The sequence below is a fragment of the Delphinapterus leucas genome, chromosome 10, assembly GCF_059928025.1.
Source record: "Delphinapterus leucas isolate spDelLeu-1000000601 "Yukka" chromosome 10, BTC_Dleu_Yukka2, whole genome shotgun sequence".
In the NCBI taxonomy this organism is placed as follows: Eukaryota; Metazoa; Chordata; class Mammalia; order Artiodactyla; family Monodontidae; genus Delphinapterus; species Delphinapterus leucas.
The window spans coordinates 97,981,718-98,002,985 of record NC_143138.1 but is presented as its reverse complement, the minus strand read 5'-3'; the positions used below and the strand labels follow the sequence as shown (position 1 = coordinate 98,002,985).

The 21,268-nt window shown below is 43.8% G+C and overlaps 1 protein-coding gene and 1 long non-coding RNA gene across 3 annotated transcripts in view; one reads left to right on the top strand and one right to left on the bottom strand.

The window, feature by feature from the left end:
* Window positions 1–13,118, bottom strand: part of LOC111169948 (von Hippel-Lindau disease tumor suppressor) — a 72,595-nt gene extending 59,477 nt beyond the window's left edge. The window contains exons 1-3 of one of the 2 annotated variants that reach the window (XM_030759421.2): window positions 12,736–13,118; window positions 10,519–10,641; window positions 6,706–9,213 (exon numbers count right to left, since the gene is read on the bottom strand). In XM_030759421.2, coding sequence (XP_030615281.2) covers window positions 9,017–9,213; window positions 10,519–10,641; window positions 12,736–12,916 — 501 coding nt within the window. In that variant the 5' untranslated portion in view covers window positions 12,917–13,118 and the 3' untranslated portion in view covers window positions 6,706–9,016. Of the gene's footprint in view, window positions 1–6,705; window positions 9,214–10,518; window positions 10,642–12,735 lie in introns of those variants that run through there. The other variant, XM_089919706.1, reaches the window with a different exon arrangement.
* On the top strand, window positions 7,357–20,590 carry LOC149748315 (uncharacterized). The gene is made up of 2 exons (XR_016394763.1): window positions 7,357–9,337; window positions 10,215–20,590. It is a non-coding gene; the product is annotated as an uncharacterized LOC149748315 (long non-coding RNA).
* The last annotated feature ends 678 nt before the right edge of the window (window positions 20,591–21,268 follow it).

The following is a 21,268-nucleotide window of genomic DNA, read 5'->3' as shown; positions in this document are numbered from 1 at the left end:
AAGTGAGCAGCCCTGAGAACAAGCCCCAGCTCTGCTACCAACAGGTTTTGCGACCCTGGACAACTCATGTCACTTCTCGAGCCTCGCTTTCCACATCCTTAAAGTGGGACTAATCATTCCTCCTGCTTAGAGCTATGAGTGAAGGAATTGGATTAAATCAGTTTACACAATTATAAACACATTAGTTTATAAACAATCGCTCATATATTGATTAAATCAATTTAGACAGGTCTTCCCTGCACAGAGAATGCGATCCAAAAGTGGTAGTCGCCATTGATAATATTGAAAAAGCGCCCACAGGCCTTGGGGTCCTATCGGGATTTGGGTCCTAGTTCAGTCACTGTCTCTGGTTCTTCATCCGTGAGCCAGTTTGCAGTTTTTTCTTTTGTAAATTGGGTATCCTGCTCCACCCACTTCGAAGGATTTCTGTGAAGTTTAAACAGACCCCAAAATGCTCGGGGTAAACTGTAAAGTGCTGAGCCCCATAAGGAATCACTATTATGTGAGTGTACCTCCTTGGTGTTTGACATGGGGTGCATTCCAGCGCTCCAAGACTGCTTTTCAGGGGAAGTCTCGTGTTGCAGCAGTGGTTGAAGGAGGAATTTGAGGTAGAAGAGCTCCAGGAATGGTCTGACGGAGGCTGAGTGGAAAAAGCACCTACCTCCCAGGTGCAAGGGGCAAAGGAGGATAAGGGTCCTTCTTTTTCTCTCCTCTATTTGCAGAGTCCCGGCCTGCTTTCCCCTCTGCTGCAAGCACAGAGCCACTGTCCCTTGTAGTGCTTTTACCCTAGGGCCAGGGGGCCTCTTCCCCTTGGTGAGGCTTTATAACCACAGCAGGTTCGCAACAGCCTTGGCCCGTCCAGGAGACAGGTAGGCCGGGCAGCCCCTCTCTCTCTGCTGCCTCCTCCGGCCCCTGGTTGCAGTGTTCCTTCTTGCCCAGCTCCAGGGCTTGCGACCTGAGTCCTAGGATTCTTTCCTGCAAAGACGATTGAGTAGTTCTGGGCCTAACTAAGCAGGCCATCTTAGGCACATGTCTTTGTCCCCATTCTTTAGAATATGTTCTTCAAAGTAAGGTCCTTGCTATCACTAATTAACAGAGTTGCCACTCACCTATCAAGTACCAGGCATTTAACACATATTATCTGGGATCCCCACAACGACCCTACAGGGTAGGTTTATCATTCCCATTCTACAGATGGGGAAACTGAGGCTCAAGTCAATTGTAACTTGTCCAAGCCAAACTGGCCAAGTGACAAGATTCAACCCAAGTCTGATTCCAAAGGGAGGGCTCTTTGTGCCCTATTATATCACCTCACCCTGAAAAATTTCCTGTGATCCTGCACACATGTCTTCTCCTAATTCGCTTTTCTGTGACCAACAGCCTCCACACCAGGATCAGTTAGAAAGTTATTGAGGCCGAATGTAATTAGTGATATAGTGTGCCATTTTGACCTGTTCATGATTAATTCCCTTGAAGTTACAATCAGAGGTTTGCAATCCCTGCTACACCTTAGAATCAATCATCTGGGAGCTTTAAAAAGACTCTACAGGCCCAGCCCTACCTCCATCCAGAGATCCAGGGGCGACTGTTCTGGGCTGGGACTCAGGCACTAGCATTTCAAAAAGCTTCTCGGGTAGTTCTACTTATGTGCCAGCAGAGTTGAGGACCCATGTGACATCAGGAAGATGGGCATGAAGGAAGGCTGATGAAAAGGAAATAACCACAGTAAGGCTTTTCTGTGTACTTTGCACATATTTTTTCTTTTCTAATAAAAATAACTTTATTGGTTTTTCTGATAGTACATGATCACTGTCTGAAAAAAGGAGTGAATTAAGAAAAAACCCAGGGACTTCCCTGGCGGTCCAGTGGTTGGGATTTGGCCTTCCAAAGCAGGGGCTGCAGGTTCGATCCCTGGTCGGGGAGCTGAGATCCCGAATGCCTCGCGGCCAAAAAAACAAGACATAGAGCAGAGGCAGCATTGTGGCAAATTCAGTAGAGCCTCGGAGGATGGTCCACATCAAAAAGAGAAAAAACCCAGTCCTAGCCTTTCTTCCTCCTGTAGAGGGGGAACGCCAGTTCCCTCTTCTGTGTTTCTCCTTACCTTTGTAACCGAGCAGGACCCTGTGGGGCCTTCCCAGAACAGACACCCCGCACCCCTGCCACCCCCAGCATCCTCTGCCTGTCTTTTGTCTGTAGAAAACCTTTAGCCCCCTAGGCCTTCCTCGAGTTCCAAAGAGTGAATTTAATCAGCAATGTGAGAAAATGCAGAAAGAAAGGGGAACAGTCAAGCATGACAAAACAATAACAGTTTAGCCATTAAACAAAGTTGAGGACTTTTAGCTCCTCCTCAAGGGCTATAGGTAATATTCTGAGCCAAATTCTTTGAACGGTTTTGCAGATACTAAAACCCCCACCAGGTGGAAGAAGTTAACCTTATGCTGCCCACAAGCACGTAGGCCCCAGACCAGTTGGGACCAGAAGGTTGATGTTGTTGACTCCCAATTATCTCATCCCCAACCAGTCAGAAGAGTGTCCACTAGCTGACCACACACCCCACAACACCCCCTCCCTCACACTGTCTTTAAAAACCTTTTCCCAAAAGCCTTCGAGGAGTTCAGGGTTTTTGAGCACTAGCCACCTGGACTCCTTGCTTGGCGCCCTGCAGTAAACGCTGCACTCCCCTTCACCACAACTGGGCATCAGTAGATTGGCTTTACTGCACGGGGCAAGCAGACCCAAGTTTTGTTCGCTGACACTATTACACACAACACGTCACTTCTGACACTTCTGGTCACCAAATGGAGGAGAGGGGGTAGTTTCCCCACAACAAGCAATTCTCTGTGACACCAGCTGGGTGTCTGACAATTAAACTTAATTCTAACACTATCTACCTGGAGATAAGTGTCAGATCCCACAGGTTAAGGGCTCAGTTCTGCAAGACTGCCCCCAACTTCCCTTCAGATGCCAGTCCCAAGTAGTAGGTCCCCAAGTTACCTATAACTTCCGTCCAACTTGGCTACAAATCAGAGGTTCCCAGGACCCCTCCTCAAGTTCAATTAAGTTGCTAAAGTGGCTCACAGAACTCATGGAAACACACTTACCAGTTTATTAAAGGATATGATAAAGGATACAGATGAACACCCAGATGAAGAGAAATACAGGGTGAGATCTTTGAGGGTCCTGGGCACAGGAGCTTTGGTCCCAGTGGAGTTGGGGTGCATCACCCTCCCAGTGTGGGTGTGTTTGTCCCCCTGGAAGATCTCTGAACCCCCTACTTTGGGAGTTTATGGAGGCTCCGTCAAGTAGGCATGATCAATTATGAACCTCATTTTCAGCCCCTCTCCCCTCTCTGGAGAAGGCTGGGGCGGGCTGAAAATTCCAAGCTTCTAATGATGGCTTGGCTTTTCTGGTGACCAGACCCCATCCCAGAGTCATCCAGGAGCCCACCAGAGTCCTCTCGTTAGAACAAAAGGTGCCCCTAGTGATCTTATCACTTAGGAAATTACAAGGGCTTTAGGGGCTCTGTGCCAGGAACTGGGGCAGAGACATATCTATATCTATATCTATATCCATATCTATGTCTATGTCTATATATCTATATCTATTCCATTATCTCAATTATCTCAGAGAGACAGACACAGAGAAAGAGAATGAACACCTTCCCATAATTTCATCCTGGATGGGCCACCATTATTAATACTTTGCTGTATATACTTTCACATATTTTTAGACCTCTATAAAATTAATTTTTAATATAAAAAATTTTAAAACAATTAATTTTCTGTAAATGTTTTTCAATTAATAACAGTTTTTCATGTCCTTAAATAAGCATCTACCTTTTCCTTTTTAATAGTTTATTTAGGAGCACCATACTTTATTTGGCCAACTTCCTATTAATGTACATTTATTTCCAGTATTGGGGTCTGTTCCAGAGGGGTCTGCTTTCTCATCTACAGGAAGGGTAGGGAAGTCCTAAAGTCTATCAAAGAAAACCATAAACCAATAGTTGGAAAACTGCTACCCCGAGGACACACCAGACCCCCCTCCAAATTCCCCCCACCCTCTGCAGTTGCTACAGGACAGGGTAATCCAGAACTGCTAGAATAACCCTCCCCTTTAGTTCCCACCTGATGCTTCTGAGCACTGGATAACTGCAGCATGAGTTCTCAATATTCCCGCATTGGACCGGGGTATCTGATCACCCTCCTCCAGGTGAAGAATGTCATCTCATGTCCTCCCTAGCAAACTGCTGCTAGGCTATCCTTTGCCCAATTAACTCTCCTTCAATTTATCTGAGGATAAAATGGTTCGCTATGATTTCCTCTGGGTTTTTCAGAAGGATTTGCAGGGACAGCCCAGTCCTCAAGAACTCAACTTCTCCCAACTGGAACAAAACAATCTTCTGTGTTTTCTACCTGAATACGGAGAGAGCTTATTGCTATTTAGTGTAAGTTAAGCCAACTCGTACTCTCCTGAGGTTTCATGTTCCAAACTCTGAAACTAGTTTTGTGGGTTTCTCTCTCATTTACCTATCCAGTACTATTGCCCCTTTTGGTTATCACCACAAGTATATTTCATTCTTCTGTGATCTGCCAATGGATTACTGGGTATGTGTGGTGATGGGGGAAAGTCCCCAGGAAAATGTTCTGTTGGGGCAGGGAGCTTAGGTGTGCTGACAGAATGGGGAAACGGTAAAAGGGTATCAGGCAGCTCAGTGACTAGCATAGAGTAGGGCTGAGGTGCCAAGAACGGGATACAGAAACCTAGCATGAAAGTATCTGAAAAGTTCACTGGTGTTCCTATTTCAAGAATGCAAAACACTGGTATCTATTTCACGGCCTTAGTGAGCTGAGTACCCTGTTGCTGTTTTTATCACATTCTCAATATAAGTCCTGGTGAGATATTAACCACTTGTTTTTTAATAGACTATTTTCTAGAGCAGTTTTATGTTCACAGCATAATTGAGAGGAAGGTACAGGATTTCCTATATACCTCCTGCCCCCACCCCCACCCCCACCCACACACCCCCACCCCCCCAACAAAGTCTCCTTTCCATTATTAACACCTGCCCCTGCCAGGGTGGTACCTTTGCTACAATTGATGGACCTACATTGATACATCATTATCACCCCAAGTCTACCGTTTACCTTAGGGTTCACTCTTGGTGTTGTACATTCTGTGGGTTTGGATGAATTTATAATGATATATATCCACTATTATAACATCAGACAGAATAGATTCACTGCTCTAAAAAATTCTGTGCTCCACCTATTCATCCCCCCCTCTCCCCCTACCCCTTATTTTTTTTTTTTTTTTTTTTTTTTTTTTTTTTGCAGTACGCGGGCTTCTCACTGTTGTGGCCTCTCCCGTTGCGGAGCACAGGCTCCGGACGCGCAGGCTCAGCGGCCATGGCCCACGGTCCCAGCCGCTCCTCGGCATGTGGGATTTTCCCGGACCGGGGCACGAACCCGCGTCCCCTGCATCAGCAGGCGGACTCTCAACCACTGCGCCACCAGGGAAGCCCACCCTTACCCCTTTTTATTTATCATTTATTTTTAACAAAGATGACAGTATTTTTTTTAATTTTTATTTATTTATTTATTTATTTTTGGCTACGTTGGGTCTTCGTTGCTGTGCACGGGCTTTCTCCAGTTGCGGTGAGCAGGGGCTACTCTTTGTTGCGGTGCCTGGGCTTCTCATTGCAGTGGCTTCTCTTTATTGTGGAGCAGGGGCTCTAGGTACATGGGCTTCAGTAACTGTAGCACGTCGACTCAGGAGTTGCGGCTCGTGGGCTCTAGAGTGCAGGCTCAGTAGTTGTGGTGCATGGGCTTAGCTGCTCCGCGGCATTGGGATCTTCCTGGACCAAGGATCGAACCCGTGTCCCCCGCATTGGCAGGCTGTCTACTTTCACTTACTAATATGCATTTAAATTTCCTCCGTGTCTTTTCACGGTTAACAGCTCACTTCATCTTAATGCTGAGTAATATTCCATTGTATTAGAGTTATTCCATTATATCACAGTTTATGTGTTCATTCACCTACTGAAGGACATCTTGGTTGCTTCCAAGATTTGGCAATTATGAACAAAGCTGCTGTAAACATCCATGTGCAAGTTTTTGGACATAAGTTTTCAACTCCTTTGAGTAAATACTAAGGAGCACAATTACTGGATGGTACAATAAGAATATGTTTTGTAAGAAACAACCAAACTGTCTTCCAAAGTGGCTGTACCATTTTGCATTCCCATTAGCAATGAATGAGAGTTCCCGTTGCTCCACATCCTCACCGGCATTTAGTATTGTCAGTGTTCTGAATTTTGGCCATTCTTTTTTTTTTTTTTTTTGGGCCATTCTAATAGGTGTGTAGTAGTATCTCACTGTTGTTTTAATTGGCAGTTCCCTGATGATATATAATGTGGAGCATCTTTTCATATACTTAGTTGCCACCTGTATGAGGTGTCTGTTATGGTTGGTTCTATTTTCATGAAAAAAAACAAAAACAAACCACCTGTGTTCCAACTGTGAATGCTTTTTTTCTTAATACTTTTCTGTAGAGCTTAAATTTTTTACAGTGATATTTCATTTTTACAAGAAAAATAAAGCTAAAAGAAACAAAGTTTTAAACAAAATCCAGTGCTGGAAAGAGAAGGGACTGAGAATGAAAGCAGATTTCTTGCCTTTGTCCATCCACACAGCCCCCCCCCCGCCCCCCCTTAAGCCTTTAAGCAAACATGGCCTTCACACCTCTCCAAGAGAGAAGAGCCTGGCAAATGACACCACCACACCTTACCTATTTTCTTTACTTAGCACCATTTAATGTATCCAAAAAAGCTTTTTTTTAAGTCAAAATAGATAAAATCACAGTTTCTTAAAAGTAATACATTTAATACATTCTTAAGATTTCAAATGAGTACATACATGCTATAGGTTTTCAATCTTCCTTGGACAACACAAAAAACACAGTACTCAAATTGCAAGTTTTGACAGGAACATGAAATCTCATTTTGACAAAAAGACAGGTTTAAAAAATAATAAAACCAACACTGAACTAATCGAGCACCAGCAGGCTTCCTTAAATCTCCCATCCTATCCCACTTTCGAAATCATATGGCTGCCTCTGTACCAGCATTTCTTCTTCCCTACCCAACAATTCGACAAAAAAATTAGATGAAAAATTACAGGTGTGTCACTGAATGAGTACCACAACAGGCTAAAGAAAAACAAAAAAGCCCACTTACTTGCTGAATGTTGAAAGAGGAGAATAAGATTAGGTGGGAAAACTGTACGGCGTTTGATTCATTCGCTTCACTCTGATATCAGAGCATAGGAACTGTGCTCAAAGGAACTAATAAAGATGCCAAGAAATATCCCAACATTATTTATAAAAGGAAGGCTGCACTCATGTCTATGAAGAGCTTATAATACCATGGAAAAATATGTAAGTTATAAAGTTAAATGAGAAAGTAGAATACAAAACTTTATATTCAGTATGATCTCAACTACTACGTAAAACCAAGCCAAAAAAAGGCTAAAAGTTCAAAATGTTAAGTTAGTGGTTGTATTTAAGTAGTGTACCTAATTGGATCTTTTCTCTTCCTTTACTTTTCTGTCTCTTCCAACACTTTCTCTACTGGAGAGTTTTGTTTTTAGTTTTTTTGGTTTTTTTAACGATTAGCTACCAAAATGGAGGCCTGATAGAAGTATTGAATTTAATGAATTTAAGTCCAGCCTATCGGAAAGGATCTGTACATGTATAAAATTAGAAAACATTCCAGGCTACCCTCTGAATCCACAGTGTGTTAGCAGTAACTTCCAAGAGGCTGGAGGGCTTTGTCCTCTCCTCCAGCCAGGTGCAAAGTGTCACCAGATCCTGCCTGATGAAAAACTGCTGAATCGAACAAAAATGTCATGGATTTACAAAAAGGAACAGAAGTACCCACATTTGGCAAAAACCTACTTATAGTACAGGAGTAGCTCTTTTTTTTTTTTTTTTTTTTTTTGCGGTACACGGGCCTCTCACTGTTGTGGCCTCTCCCCGTTGTGGAGCACAGGCTCCGGACGCACAGGCTCAGCGGCCACGGCTCATGGGCCCAGCCGCTCCGCGGCATGTGGGATCTTCCTGGACCGTGGCATGAACCCGTGTCCCCTGCATCGGCAGGAGGACTCTCAACCACTGTGCCACCAGGGAAGCCCCCTTTTTTTTTTTTTTAGGAGTAGCTCTTTAATACTATGATTAAACAAGTATCTCCTATCTTCTGTGCACATAGCAAGTTTCAAAAAAGCTATCATCAATAAGAACTGTAGAAAGCTAATCCTGGCTTAGAAACAGAAATAAAACAGCTCTGCGACAACAGTGGGCAGAGAAAAGCCACAACTTAGAAAATTATAAAAACTGCTTTCTATAAAATTGATGCCCTTTAAAACATTTGTTTACTGTATATACTTTAAGGTCCCCACTACCACCCGCCCTCAAAAAAAGGGTGAAAACCTCTAACACTTTCTACCAAAGTAGCCACTGGTTTGTTCATTCAATAAACACTGAGGAAAGGCTCATAACGTGCGAGGCACTGGAGTCTCGAAGAGCAGACCACTAGGCCCCTGTCCCAATGACATCTTGGTCTCTCAGTGTGGGACGCGGGGACATCACCAACCACAATACAGGAATGAAAAGCAGATGTCACTGCTTTCCTACAACTCAAGAATAAGCTACAATTCTCACTCAATTACTTACACAGAAGTCCTTACACAGAAACTTCCCTGACTCACTAGGAGGCAAAAATGCAACTACTTTACCTCCATAAATACTTCTAGAAGGGACAGGCATTAAATTACATTTTGTGATATTTGCCCTTAAACATCACAGCGCCCAGTAGTGAGGTCAGTTAACTTTCTTTTAAGCAATGGAGCTTTTTGACTCCAAGAATGAGACACTTTGAAGCCGAGAAAAAGTGACCAGTCCTAGGTCTAGATCAAGACTTGTCAGGACTGTCAAAAGCCGAGACCCAGGAGTGTAAATTTCAATTAAAATCTTCAGTCTCCTCTGCCATCCGCTGATTTTCAATATGCTCCTGGGTCAACCGCTCCAGGTCCTTCCACACATTTGGGTGGTCTTCCAAATCTTCGTAGAGGGATCTCGCGATGTCCAGTCTCCTGTAATCCTCAGGCTTGACTAGGCTTCGCACAACCTGGAGGCACCGCTCTTTCAGGGTATACACTGTAAGGGCAGAAAACCGACTCTCAGCAGCAGACTCAGGCCTGAGGACAAGGGCTGAGTGAGACGCTTTGCCGACCGTGGCAATTACATTTGCAACAGCTGGACCTCGCTTTGGACAAAAAAAGTGAGTACATGGGTTGTGGCAGAATGTAATGTGATGGCCGCAACAGACATCCCACAGTATTCATGACCCTGTGTAGGGACTTTCCTCGAGAGTGGGCTGGGCCTGGGATGTGCTTTAACTAACTGAATGTGGGCACAGTGACGCTGTGGCGATTCTGGGTCTCAGCCTTAAGAAGCCCTGGCAATGTTCGCTTTTACACTCTCAGGAGCCCTGAGCTACCCAGCAGGAGAGACCATACAAAGAGGGCCAGGCCCTGAGATGACCCGGGAGAGAGGCCCAGGCCCCAGCCAACCTGCCAGCAGAAGGCAGTGATCACCAGTGAGCAGAATAACCACCGAGCTGAGCTCTGCCCCGGCTGCAGAATTATAAACAAATAAAATGGTTGTTGTTAGGTTGGGGGTAGCTGTCACACAGCAACAGATAACCAAAGAAGTGTGTAACTGGATTTTGGGGGAACTCAAATCCTATTTTAAACTTACCGGGGAACTTACTCTTTAAAGGTCTCCTTTAAGGCAAAATTTCCTACATTTAACTTACCAGTGCTCACTTCTGTATACCCACTGCCTTAAAGCAGGATCTAAATACACATACTAGTTTGAACCCTACATACACATACTCGTTTGAAGCTGCAGGTATTTGGGTTTTTTTAACCCAACAGATCATCAGTTTCTAAGGGTTCAACCTAATAAAATCACTTGAGTTTTAAACAAGTGGTAAGCTGTGAAGCTAATGTTCAATGTGGTGATTCTTCTTAAAACCCCTGATTGACACAGTGACCTTGACTGGGTTAAATTACACCGAAAGATACAACACTAGAAGTCAATAAATAAGCCATGATATCTCATTCTCTACACCTTTTTTTCTCCTGAGACTCCAGGGCATAATTCTGCTCCAGGGCCAGCGAAACAAAATGCATTCATAATTCTACAATCAAGTATTTTAATTTAGCCCACCCTTGACCAGCCCAAAGAGCTTCTGAGATACCACGACATCTTTGTCCAACATACAGCATACAAGTAAATTACTTCCACTTTATTCATGGTGGAGAATAGGACGCAGAAAGGTTGGATACCTTGCTCAGCATCAGGCAAAAATCACTGACTGGGCTCCTTCAAGTGACCTATCCTCTACTTAGGATACAACAGCCTATCCTTTTAAAAAGTAAGATGGAACATCAGTACCTGGCAGTGTGATGTTTGCAAAAATAGGCTGTCCATCAACATTGAGAGACGGCACAAACAGCTCAGTCTGGTTAACTAGGAGCCCATCAGATGTCCCAGCATCTCGGAAGAGCCAAAGATGACCTGTTCAGACAAGCAAAGGTTAAGGAGCCACACACCTATTTCCTTCATCTCCTCACTCTGACACTGAAAATACCTGCCTCTCATTCTGCTTAAATACCATACAAAGCCATTCCAATAACGTCATTTTATTTAGTCCTCACAAAAGATCCAGGTAAAGATGAGAAAAAAAGGTCTGAAAATGCCAAGTGACTTGCTCAAGGCAACAGGGACAGTAAGGAGAAGGGCAAGTATTCCAGCGAGGCTCCAAAACCCAGGCCCTCTCTGCTATCTTGGTGCAAAAGCAAAGTACGGGAACTGCAAATCACACCAAAGGCTGCAAACTAAAAGGAGAGAAAAGGTCACCAGCTCCTCAGAACTGTGCTTCTCAAAAGCAAGAAGATACAAAAACATCACGTTGAAAGAAAAAAGCCAGACAGAAAAGGGTACATTCTGTACAAAGAGATAAAATTAGTCAATGGTGTGAAAAATCAGAAGAGTGAAAGGGGTAGGAGAGAACTTTCTGGGGTGACGAAAATATTCTGATCTGTAACTTGATCTAGGTGTTGTCAAAACCCATCAAACCCTAAGACATCTGTATTTTACTCTATGTAAATTATACCTGAATTTAAGAAATAAACACATCTTATGCAAAAAAAAAAAAAAAAAGAGAGAGAGAGAGGGGCACTTGGAAGGAGACAAAATTCCAGGGCTAAGATTCTGTTTAAGGAGGGGAGAGGCTGCCTCAGAATAAAAAACAGCATGTGTTCCTGGGGCATAAATTTACTTGAAGATTTGGTGGGAAAATTTAAGAAATGTAAAGTAGGAAGTAATTTTTTTTTTCTTGTAGTAACATATACATAACATAAAACTATTAACCATTTTTAAGAGTACAGTTTAGTATCGATAACATTAAGTACATTCACGTGGTAATTTTTTTTTAATGTTTATATTAAATCAGGCACAGATAAATTTTGGAGAAGAATACAAAATTCACACAATTTCCTAGATAAAATAGGAGACTACAGAAATGTTAATGCCTGGAAGAACTGCGTTGTTCCTCATTTAATATTAGCAGAACTTCGGTGTAAAAGTTTGAAGAGCATTATTGAGTATGCGACCCTCAAGGAAAAGAGATCCATTAGGATCCTCCGAGGAAGAGAGTGAAAATTTAGCAAGCAGTAACTTCGCTTCTTGAAAACCAAGGGAAGATTACTGCCACTTTATGCAGTAAGGCCTAGACAGCCCCAATCTGGATTATTACAACAGTTTCCTAACTGCTACCAGTACTCCTCCCCCTCCAAACCACTTTGCAACCTGGGTAAGCTTTTCAGTATTAAATCAGGCAATGTCATTTCCCTGCTTAAAAACTTTCAATGGCCCCCATTTCCCTAAGGGTAAGATCACCTTTCAGACTTCCTCTCCCACCATTCCATACCCTCTCCCCTTTCCCAGGCTCCAGGTGTTAGCCCATGCTGTTCACTCTGCCTACAACTCTCCACTCCGGTCTTGGGTTAGTAAGATCCCATTCATCATGCAGGATTTCCTTTCTTCTCTGCGAAATTCCAACTCAAAGCACACACCCCTCCCTTTCACTGAGCAGGTGCCCTGCTGTGCTCCGTTCCTATGGCAGCAATTATGACACTGGCTTGTTCTTAACTAATGCATTTGTCTCGTCTCCCCCACTTGACCGCGATCTCCATGAAGGCAGGGACCCTATGCGGACGTGGCCCACTGGGCACATCGGAGAATGTGGGATTCTCCCATTCACGGACTGAACAAATGGGCGTGAGGCATGGAATACACGTGGGGTCGATCATCAAATGCAAATTATGCACTCTTAAAAGAAGAATGCTCTGTCACTAGCTGCGTCTACTTGGATCTGTCACAACCTCTCTGGGGCGTCAGTTTCTCGAGTGTAAAATGGGAATAATAATGACAACAGCACCTGCCTCCCCGGATGGGGCGGGAATTCGGTGAGATCGAGCCACCGTTATCATTGTTATCAGGCCTAGAGTGCTGGGCAGCGCGCTGGGCACAGCTCAGCACCGGGCTCGTTGAGGCCAGGACAAGGGGGCGGCGCGGCCGGGCGCGACTGGACGACCGCGGCCCGCCTACCTCGGTAGCTATGGATGCGGCGGCCCGTGCCGGGGGGCAGCGTCGGGTAGGGCTGCGGCTCGCCGTCGAAGTTGAGCCACACGGGCAGCACCACGCGCGGGCTGCGGTTACAGAAGATGACCTGGGACGGCTCGCGAGTGTTCACTGAGCGCAGCATCGGCCGCGGCCGCCCAGCCTCCATCTCCTGCTGGGAGCCGGGCTCCTCCGCGTGGGACTATGCCTAACCGCACTGCTCCGCGTCCGCCTCCTCCGCGTCCGCCTCCTCCGCGTCCGCCTCCTCCGCGTCCGCCTCCTCCGCGTCCGCCTCCTCCGCGTCCGCCTCCTCCGCGCCGGTCTCTGCCTCTTCCGCGTTCCCCGCCCTCCCGGGCATTACCTCCCGGAGCCAGAACTACCCGGGCCTAGCCGCCTCGGGATTCGTGGGCCGCGCGGGGCGGGGCGGGGCGGGGCGTGCGTGCGCGCGCGTCCCCGGCAGGCGTGCGTGCAGTTTTCGCGCGCTCTCGGTGGGGGATGGAATACAGCCTGGAAGATGGCCGGCTTGAGGCTGTGCGCATGCGCAGATGGATCCCCTGAGGATTGAGGGTCCCGCTTTCACGTAAGCGGGCGGTGGCGTTAGGCCTTCCTGTGCCAGGATTTCACCTGTAAATTGGATTCTCGTACCTCTCGTACGTTTCTTACACAGCGTTTCTTTAGTTTCATTCATTGTCTTAAGACCTTTATGGTTTTTGCCATATTCTCCCTACCTTCTGCACTATTATTTATTTACTAATTTTCTCATTGATCAAGTTTGTTTTGTCTCCATTTTGGGTCACAAAATTTGAGTTTTGTACAGAAAAGTAGGATAAAGTGAAATTTTCCCAGTCCCCCCAGCCACCTAGAGAGAGTCCCTGGAGGCGACAGGTAACATGTTTTTTTGTCCTTCCTTTCAAAATTATTCTATGCATACGCAAGCAATTAAACACATTCGAGAAGAAATTTTATATCACTACCATCAATGGAAATTCTTTATCATTTGCCATAGAAGAATACAGTGGAACGAATTTAAAGAAAACAAAACAACAGTTACTAAACTTCGTTCTCTGTAAAGGCTCTGAGCCTGCGTGCGTTCTGTTGGTTCAAAAGTCAGCCAAGTGTTAAATGTTAGATACCGAGTGTTAGTTGTCAAACCAACTTCCTTCCCCCTGGACATAATCAGAAAGATTTCCTTTAGGAAACTGAAGAGAGAATAAACTTTCACAATTCAGTCTGTGTGCCCTCTGAAATTCACACCCACCTGGGTTCTCATTCCAGGTTTAGCTTCAGATATGAGCTGTCTCTGAGCCTTCAATTGCTCATCTTTGAAACTGGCATTTTTAAGAAGTACCTATGTCATAGGAGTGTGGATTAAGTGGAAAAGTGTTCAGTGCCTAGCACATAGCAAGCACTCTGCAAATAGCAGCAGTTACTATCTATAAAGATGAGTTAAAAACACTGTCTCTACCCTCAAAATGCTACTGGGCTACTGGGAAAGCACAGGACATGTAGACTGAGTTGTTTTCTTTATTGTGGTTGATGTAGGACATGTAGTTTTATTATTGGTTATACCAGTAAAAGAGCAAGTGGAAGGTGACTAGCTGATCTGAAAAGAATCAGGTAAATCTTCATTAACCCCAGGAGGGGTTAACGTCTGAGATGAACTTTGAATAAAGCCTAAGAGTTCTCCCTTCCCAACTCCCATCATACAAATATCTAGCCTGGGTGTCAGATCAGGCATCATGCCCATCGGGAGACTAGGCAGACCCCGCAGCAGGCACTGATTCCCCTATCCAGTTTGCTTCTCATTGACTAAACTCACTGCCTCCAAGCCCAGGACTCCTCAGTCCTACCACTTACTGAAAACTCACCTGGTGGCCCAGGCCAATAAGGAACACATGCTTGTGCCCACAGACCAGCACTATGGCCCTAACATTTAAAATAAATAGCAGGGAGAAGGGAGAAAATAGGCTTTTCTGTTTTTGGCTGCACTCCTAGACAGCTGTTCTCAGTCAAATCCACAAGTAAAGGGGTTTAGGTTTATGATTTTCACCCATCTGAGCAACCTCTTTTTCAGTTTCTTTGGTTGCCTGACATGAAAGCAAACTCTTCTCCACAAACTACGTTGAAGAATGGCAACACCATTAAAAATAGGGAAAACTTACTGAGGAAAATGAAATAAAGGGGGGAAAGAGCTATCAAATTATATGCATAGTGTGATGACATTTATGTAAAATGTGTCATTATTTCCTCAGCCAACCCCATTTTCTAGAATATAGTTTTATTACCTTTATAATGAAAACAACTAAATCAATCCTCCCCCAGCTTTTATTGAGATATAATAGACCTAAATCAATTCTTAAGAGCCATGAAGAGGAAAAAATAACCAGACCTACTATGTGCAAAGCGCTATGGTAAAAATTTGAGAAATGAGATGTTTACTTATGAAAGATTAAAACTACAAAGTTTAAACACTCATTTCTTCATTCTGAGAATATCTGAGGGCCTACTAGGTGCCAGGTGCTGTGCTAAGTGTTGAGAATATTGCAGATAAGTCATGCCTTCACAGCACTTCAATGAGTGTCCCATAATCATCACACAAATAAAAACAAAGTTGCAGTTACCACTAGTGCAACAAAGGAGAGACACATGGTGCTAGGTAAACCTGAAGAAAGATGGTACATGAGTCCCTGTAATTAAATTTCAGTAACCTGAAATAGACTCTACTTGGAGAAGCTCAGAAATAGAGTTCAGAGGGTTTCATTTTAGTCAAAGATGAACTTCAAGGAGAAAGAATAAATCTACCAAATGCAAGGCACTCTACTATGCATTCCACATTCATGAAAGCCATGTCATTATCTCCACTTTACAGCTAAGGAAACTGAAGGGGTTATAAGGGTATAAAGGGGGTGGTCAGAGGAGTGCTGGATTAGAGGGGCTCATCATCTGGTGCCTTTGAGAAAATGATGGTATGAGTGAATCTAAGGAGTCTGAGAAATCTACAAAGGAACTAACACCCTGAACCTAGGTAATTCTCCTCTGGGCTGTCCTTGACAGCACATTATACAAAGAGATGGCACATCCTGATGGCCTCCAGCAGGATCAAGTGACCAGCAGTGACACAGACCGCCAGGTTTCTCGAACATTAATGTGGAAATATTTGTGGAGGGAAACCTGAGAAAGACAGGATTTTCTGTTAATCAAATCCCAATGGCTCAGAGCCATCATAATTCTCAGGATTCATGCAAACATTCCCTTACTCCCAGGATAGTGAGGTGAAACGTATCAGTTTAATATGACAGAAATGTCTACATCCCTAAAATGAAAGCAGTTGTGGAGATAAACACAGGCCTTAACAGTGACATTGTATCACTGCAAATGTTTACAAAGATCATTTAAGAGGAAGGAAAACATATTTAGGGTACTCTAAGTAAAAGTAAAGCTACAGGCTATATTGTTCTTAGAGTACATTTTCCACTATTGAAAACCAAACAAGTAGAGAGAAAAAGAAGAAAATGTACCCAAGTATTTTAAAACAACTGGTGACTTTTTTTTCCCCTTCTACTTTGCTGCCTTTTCAAAATTTTCTTTTAGGGGACTTCCCTGGTGGCGCAGTGGTTAAGAATCCACCTGCCAATGCAGGCGACAAGGGTTCCATCCCTGGTCGGGGAAGATCCCACATGCCGCGGAGCAACTAAGCCTATAAACCACAACTACTGAGCCTGCGCTCTAGAGCCCGCGAGCCACAACTACTGAAGCCCACGTGCCTAGAGCCCATACTCCGCAACAAGACACCACAATGAGAAGCACGTGCACCACAACAAAGAGTAGCCCATGCTCGCCACAACTAGAGAAAGCCCATGCGCAGTAACGAAGACGCAATGCAGCCAATAAATAAATACATTTATATAAAAAAAGTTTTCTTTTAGGATATATTTCGCCTTGCTTATACTTTGACCAATCAAAAAATACAAAGATGTACAATAATAAAGCAAACACTGATAATCTTACCATATAAAGTAAAAAACACATTGTCATTTATTTATTTTTAAAGTTAAGACAACATAAATGATGAGGCTAAAATACCCTTTGACTTCCACCTTGGTCCCATTTCCCTCCTTCCTCCTCAGAGGCAGTAACTAACATGGGTTAGATGTGTATCTAACCAGGCTATTTTTTTTTTCTAAATTTATTTTAAATTTCTAGAGTTCCCTCTTTTTGGTGGATAGAGGTGTGTTTTGACAACATGCATAGTCATGTAACGATCACAACAATCAAAATACAGAACAATCCATCCTCTCCCACCCCCCAAAGAGAATGTGATGAAACCCTACCCCCAGGCTTAAGTCCTGACACCCACGGACCCATCAGTCCTCCGTCCCTATAGTTCTGCCTTTTCCATAATGTCATATAATGGGACCACACAGCATGTAGCGCTTTGAGTCTGGCTTTTCACTTAGCATGGTGCATTTGAGATTCATCCATGTTGTAGAATGTATCAAGTTTCTTTCTTTCCATCACCAGGTGGTAGGCCACTGCACTCACCAGTTAAGTAACATTGAGCAATCACGAGTAAAACTCCTATAAGCATCTCCATACAGGTTTTGTGTGTGTGTGTCTCTAAGTTTTCACTTCTCTTAGGTGAGACTCATCTAGGGATGAGATTGCTGAGACATACAGTAAGTGCATGTTCAACGTCGTGAGAAATTGCTCAACTGTCTTCCCAGAGTAGTCATATCATTTCGCATTCCTACCAGCAATGTATGAGTGTTCCAGTCGCTCCACATCCTTGCCTGCACTCATTATCAGGATTTTCTTCTTTCTGAAAAATTTTACCCATTCTAATAGATTGCGTATGGTGGTATTTCGATGAGGTTTTAATTTTTATTTCCTAATGACTAATAATGTTGAACGTCTTTTCATGAGCTGGTTTGCCATCCTTTTGTCTTTGAAGTATCAGTTCAAATCTTTTGTCCATTTCTTTATTAGCTTGTTTTCTTACTTTTGAGTTTTGATAGTTCTTTTATCCAGGACAATTTTTATTCATGATGGTGAGGCGACTGAGAACAATCCGCATTCAGAAAAGCTGGGGAATAGTATTTAACCTCTCTGAACTCCTAGTCTCCTATGGTTCAAATCAAAACAGCTATCCTGGCAACATCTTAATTTTATTATAAAAGGATAAAACAGATGTTTAAATTTTAAAAACTGAACGATTTAGTAAACAGATTAAAATGTAAAGTATAATTTTATCATCATCGGTGAGGGTGAAATGTTAGTATAACAGAACTCTAAGTACATAAGTTGAAGTGACACACTGGGGACAAAATAAACGGTGGTTTACCATAACACTGTTTATGGACCGAAATGACCTATGAGCAAAGACATGTATAACTTGAGAATAAAATCCCAGTTTATGGAGCCTGACCAAATAAGGTCTTTCAAAAGAGGGAAACCGAGAGACAGCTAGGGAAAGTGCCAGAGTTGATTAAATTCTTTAGGCAAGACTTCCAGAAAATATAACACACAATTCAGTCTTCAGAGAAAGGAAGCTGGAAGAAGTGAAACTTGACAACATAGACATCAATGCAAACAGTGTTTGCCAGACACAGCCAGGAAAACCCCTGAAGCCTTCTTTACCAAAGGAAGGACGGGGAAGAGGCAGGTAAGACTAACGTGAGTATGTAACAGCTTAAAAATTATCTAATGGGGCTTCCCTGGTGGTGCAGTGGTTAAGAATTCGCCTGCCAACCTACCTAAGGAGACAAAAGATCTGTATGCAGAAAATTATAAGACACTGGTGAAAGAAATTAAAGATGATACAAATAGTTGGAGACATATACCATGTTCTTGGATTGGAAGAATCAACATTGTGAAAATGACTCTACTACCCAAAGCAATCTACAGATTCAATGCAATCCCTATCAAACTACCAATGGCATTTTTCACAGAACTAGAACAAAAAATTGCACAATTTGTATGGAAACACAAAAGACCCCGAATAGCCAAAGCAATCTTGGGAAAGAAAAACGGAGCTGGAGGAAGCAGGCTCCCTGACGTCAGACTATATTACAAAGCTACAGTAATCAAGACAGTATGGTACTGACACAAAAAACAGAAATATAGATCAATGGAACAGGACAGAAAGCCCAGAGATAAACCCATGCACATATGGTCACCTTATCTTTGATAAAGGAAGCAAGAATATACAATGGAGAAAAGACAGCCTCTTCAATAAGTGGTGCTGGGAAAACTGGACAGCTACATGTAAAAGAATGAAATTAGAACACTCCCTGACACCATACATAAAAATAAACTCAAAATCGATTAAAGACCTAAATGTAAGGCCAGACACTATCAAACTCTTAGAGGAAAACACAGGCAGAACACTCTATGACATCAATTACAGCAAGATCCTTTTTGACCCACCTCCTAGAGAAATGGAAATAAAAACAAAAATAAACAAATGGGACCTAATGAAACTTAAAAGCTTTTGCACAGCAAAGGAAACCATAAACAAGACGAAAAGACAACGCTCAGAATGGGAGAAAATATTTGCGAATGAAGCAATGATAAAGGATTAATCTCCAAAATTTACAAGCAGCTCACGTAGCTCAATATCAAAAAAACAAACAACCCAATCCAAACATGGGCAGAAGACCTAAATAGACATTCCTCCAAAGAAGATATACAGATTGCCAACAAACACATGAAAGGATGCTCAACATCATTAATCATGAGAGAAATGCAAATCAAAACTACAATAAGGTATCACCTCACACCAGTCAGAATGGCCATCATCAAAAAATCTACAAACAAATGCTGGAGAGGGTGTGGAGAAAAGGGAACCCTGTTGCACTGTTGGTGGGAATGTAAATTGATACAGCCACTATGGAGAACAGTATGGAAGGGCCTTAGAAAACTAAAAGTAGAATTACCATATGACTCAGCAATCCCACTCCTGGGCATATACCCTGAGAAAACCATAATTCAAAAAGAGTCATGTACCACAATGTTCACTGCAGCTTTATTTACAATAGCCAGGACATGGAAGCAACCTAAGTGTCCATCGACAGATGAATGGATAAAGAAGATGTGGCACATATATACAATGGAATATTACTTAGCCATAAAAAGAAACGAAATTGAGTTATTTGTAGTGAGGTGGATGGACCTAGAGTCTGTCATACAGAGTGAAGTAAGAAAGAGAAAAACAAGTACCGTATGCTAACACATATATATGGAATGTAAAAAAAAAAAAAAAAAAAGTTTATGAAGAACCTAGGGACAAGACGGGAATAAAGATGCAGACCTACTAGAGAATGGACTTGAGGACACAGGGAGGGGGAAGGGTAAGCTGGGACGATGTGAGAAAGTGTAATGGACATATATACACTACCAAATGTAAAACACAGCCAGTGGGAAGCAGCCACATAGCACAGGGAGATCAGCTTGGTGCTTTGTGACCACGTAGAGGGGTGGGATAGGGAGGGTGGGAGGGAGGGAGACGCAAGAGGGAAGAGATATGGGGATATATGTATATGTATAGCTGATTCACTTTGTTACAAAGCAGAAACTAACACACCATTGTAAAGCAATTATACTCCAATAAAGATGTTAAAAGAAAAAAAAAAACAGGGCTTCCCTGGTGGCGCAGTGGTTGAGGGTCCGCCTGCCGATGCAGGGGACACGGGTTCGTGCCCCGGTTCGGGAGGATCCCATGTGCCGCGGAGCGGCTGGGCCCGTGAGCCATGGCCGCTGGGCCTGCGCCTCCGGAGCCTGTGCTCCGCGATGGGAGAGGCCACGGCAGTGAGAGGCCCACATACCGCAAAAAAAAAAAAAAGAATCTGCCTGCCAATGCAAGGGACACAGGTTCGAGCCCTGGTCCCGGAAGATCCCACATGCTGCGGAGCAACTAAGCCCATGTGCCACGACTACTGAGCATGCGCTCTAGAGCCTGCGAGCCACAACTACTGAATCCACGTGCTGCAACTACTGAAGCCCACACACCTAGAGCCCGTGCTCCACAGCAAGAGAAGCCACCACAATGAGAAGCCTGCGCACCGCAACGAAGAGTAGGCCCTGCTCGCCGCAACTAGAGAAAGCCCGCGTGCAGCAACGAAGACCTAACACTGCCAAAAATAAAATATATAAAATAAATTTATATTAAAAAAAATTATCTAATAGCACTGAAGTAGGAACGAGAAAGGAAGTTTTAGATGTGGTTATACCACACTTGGGAGTGAAACGGTTAGAGCAGTCTGAGGCAGGCAGGTCTAGGTTCAAGGTCCAGCACCTTTCCTTACTTTGTGTGACTCTGGACAAGTTTCAGCCTCTCTAAAGAACTGCATGGAGGTAAGAACGCCTACTTCTTAGGACTTGAGGACTAAATAAAACAGAGTACACGGACTTCCATGGTGGCGCCGTGGTTGAGAGTCTGCCTGCCGATGCAGGGGACGCGGGTTCGTGCCCCGGTCCAGGAAGATCCCACATGCCGCGGAGCGGCTGGGCCCGTGAGCCATGG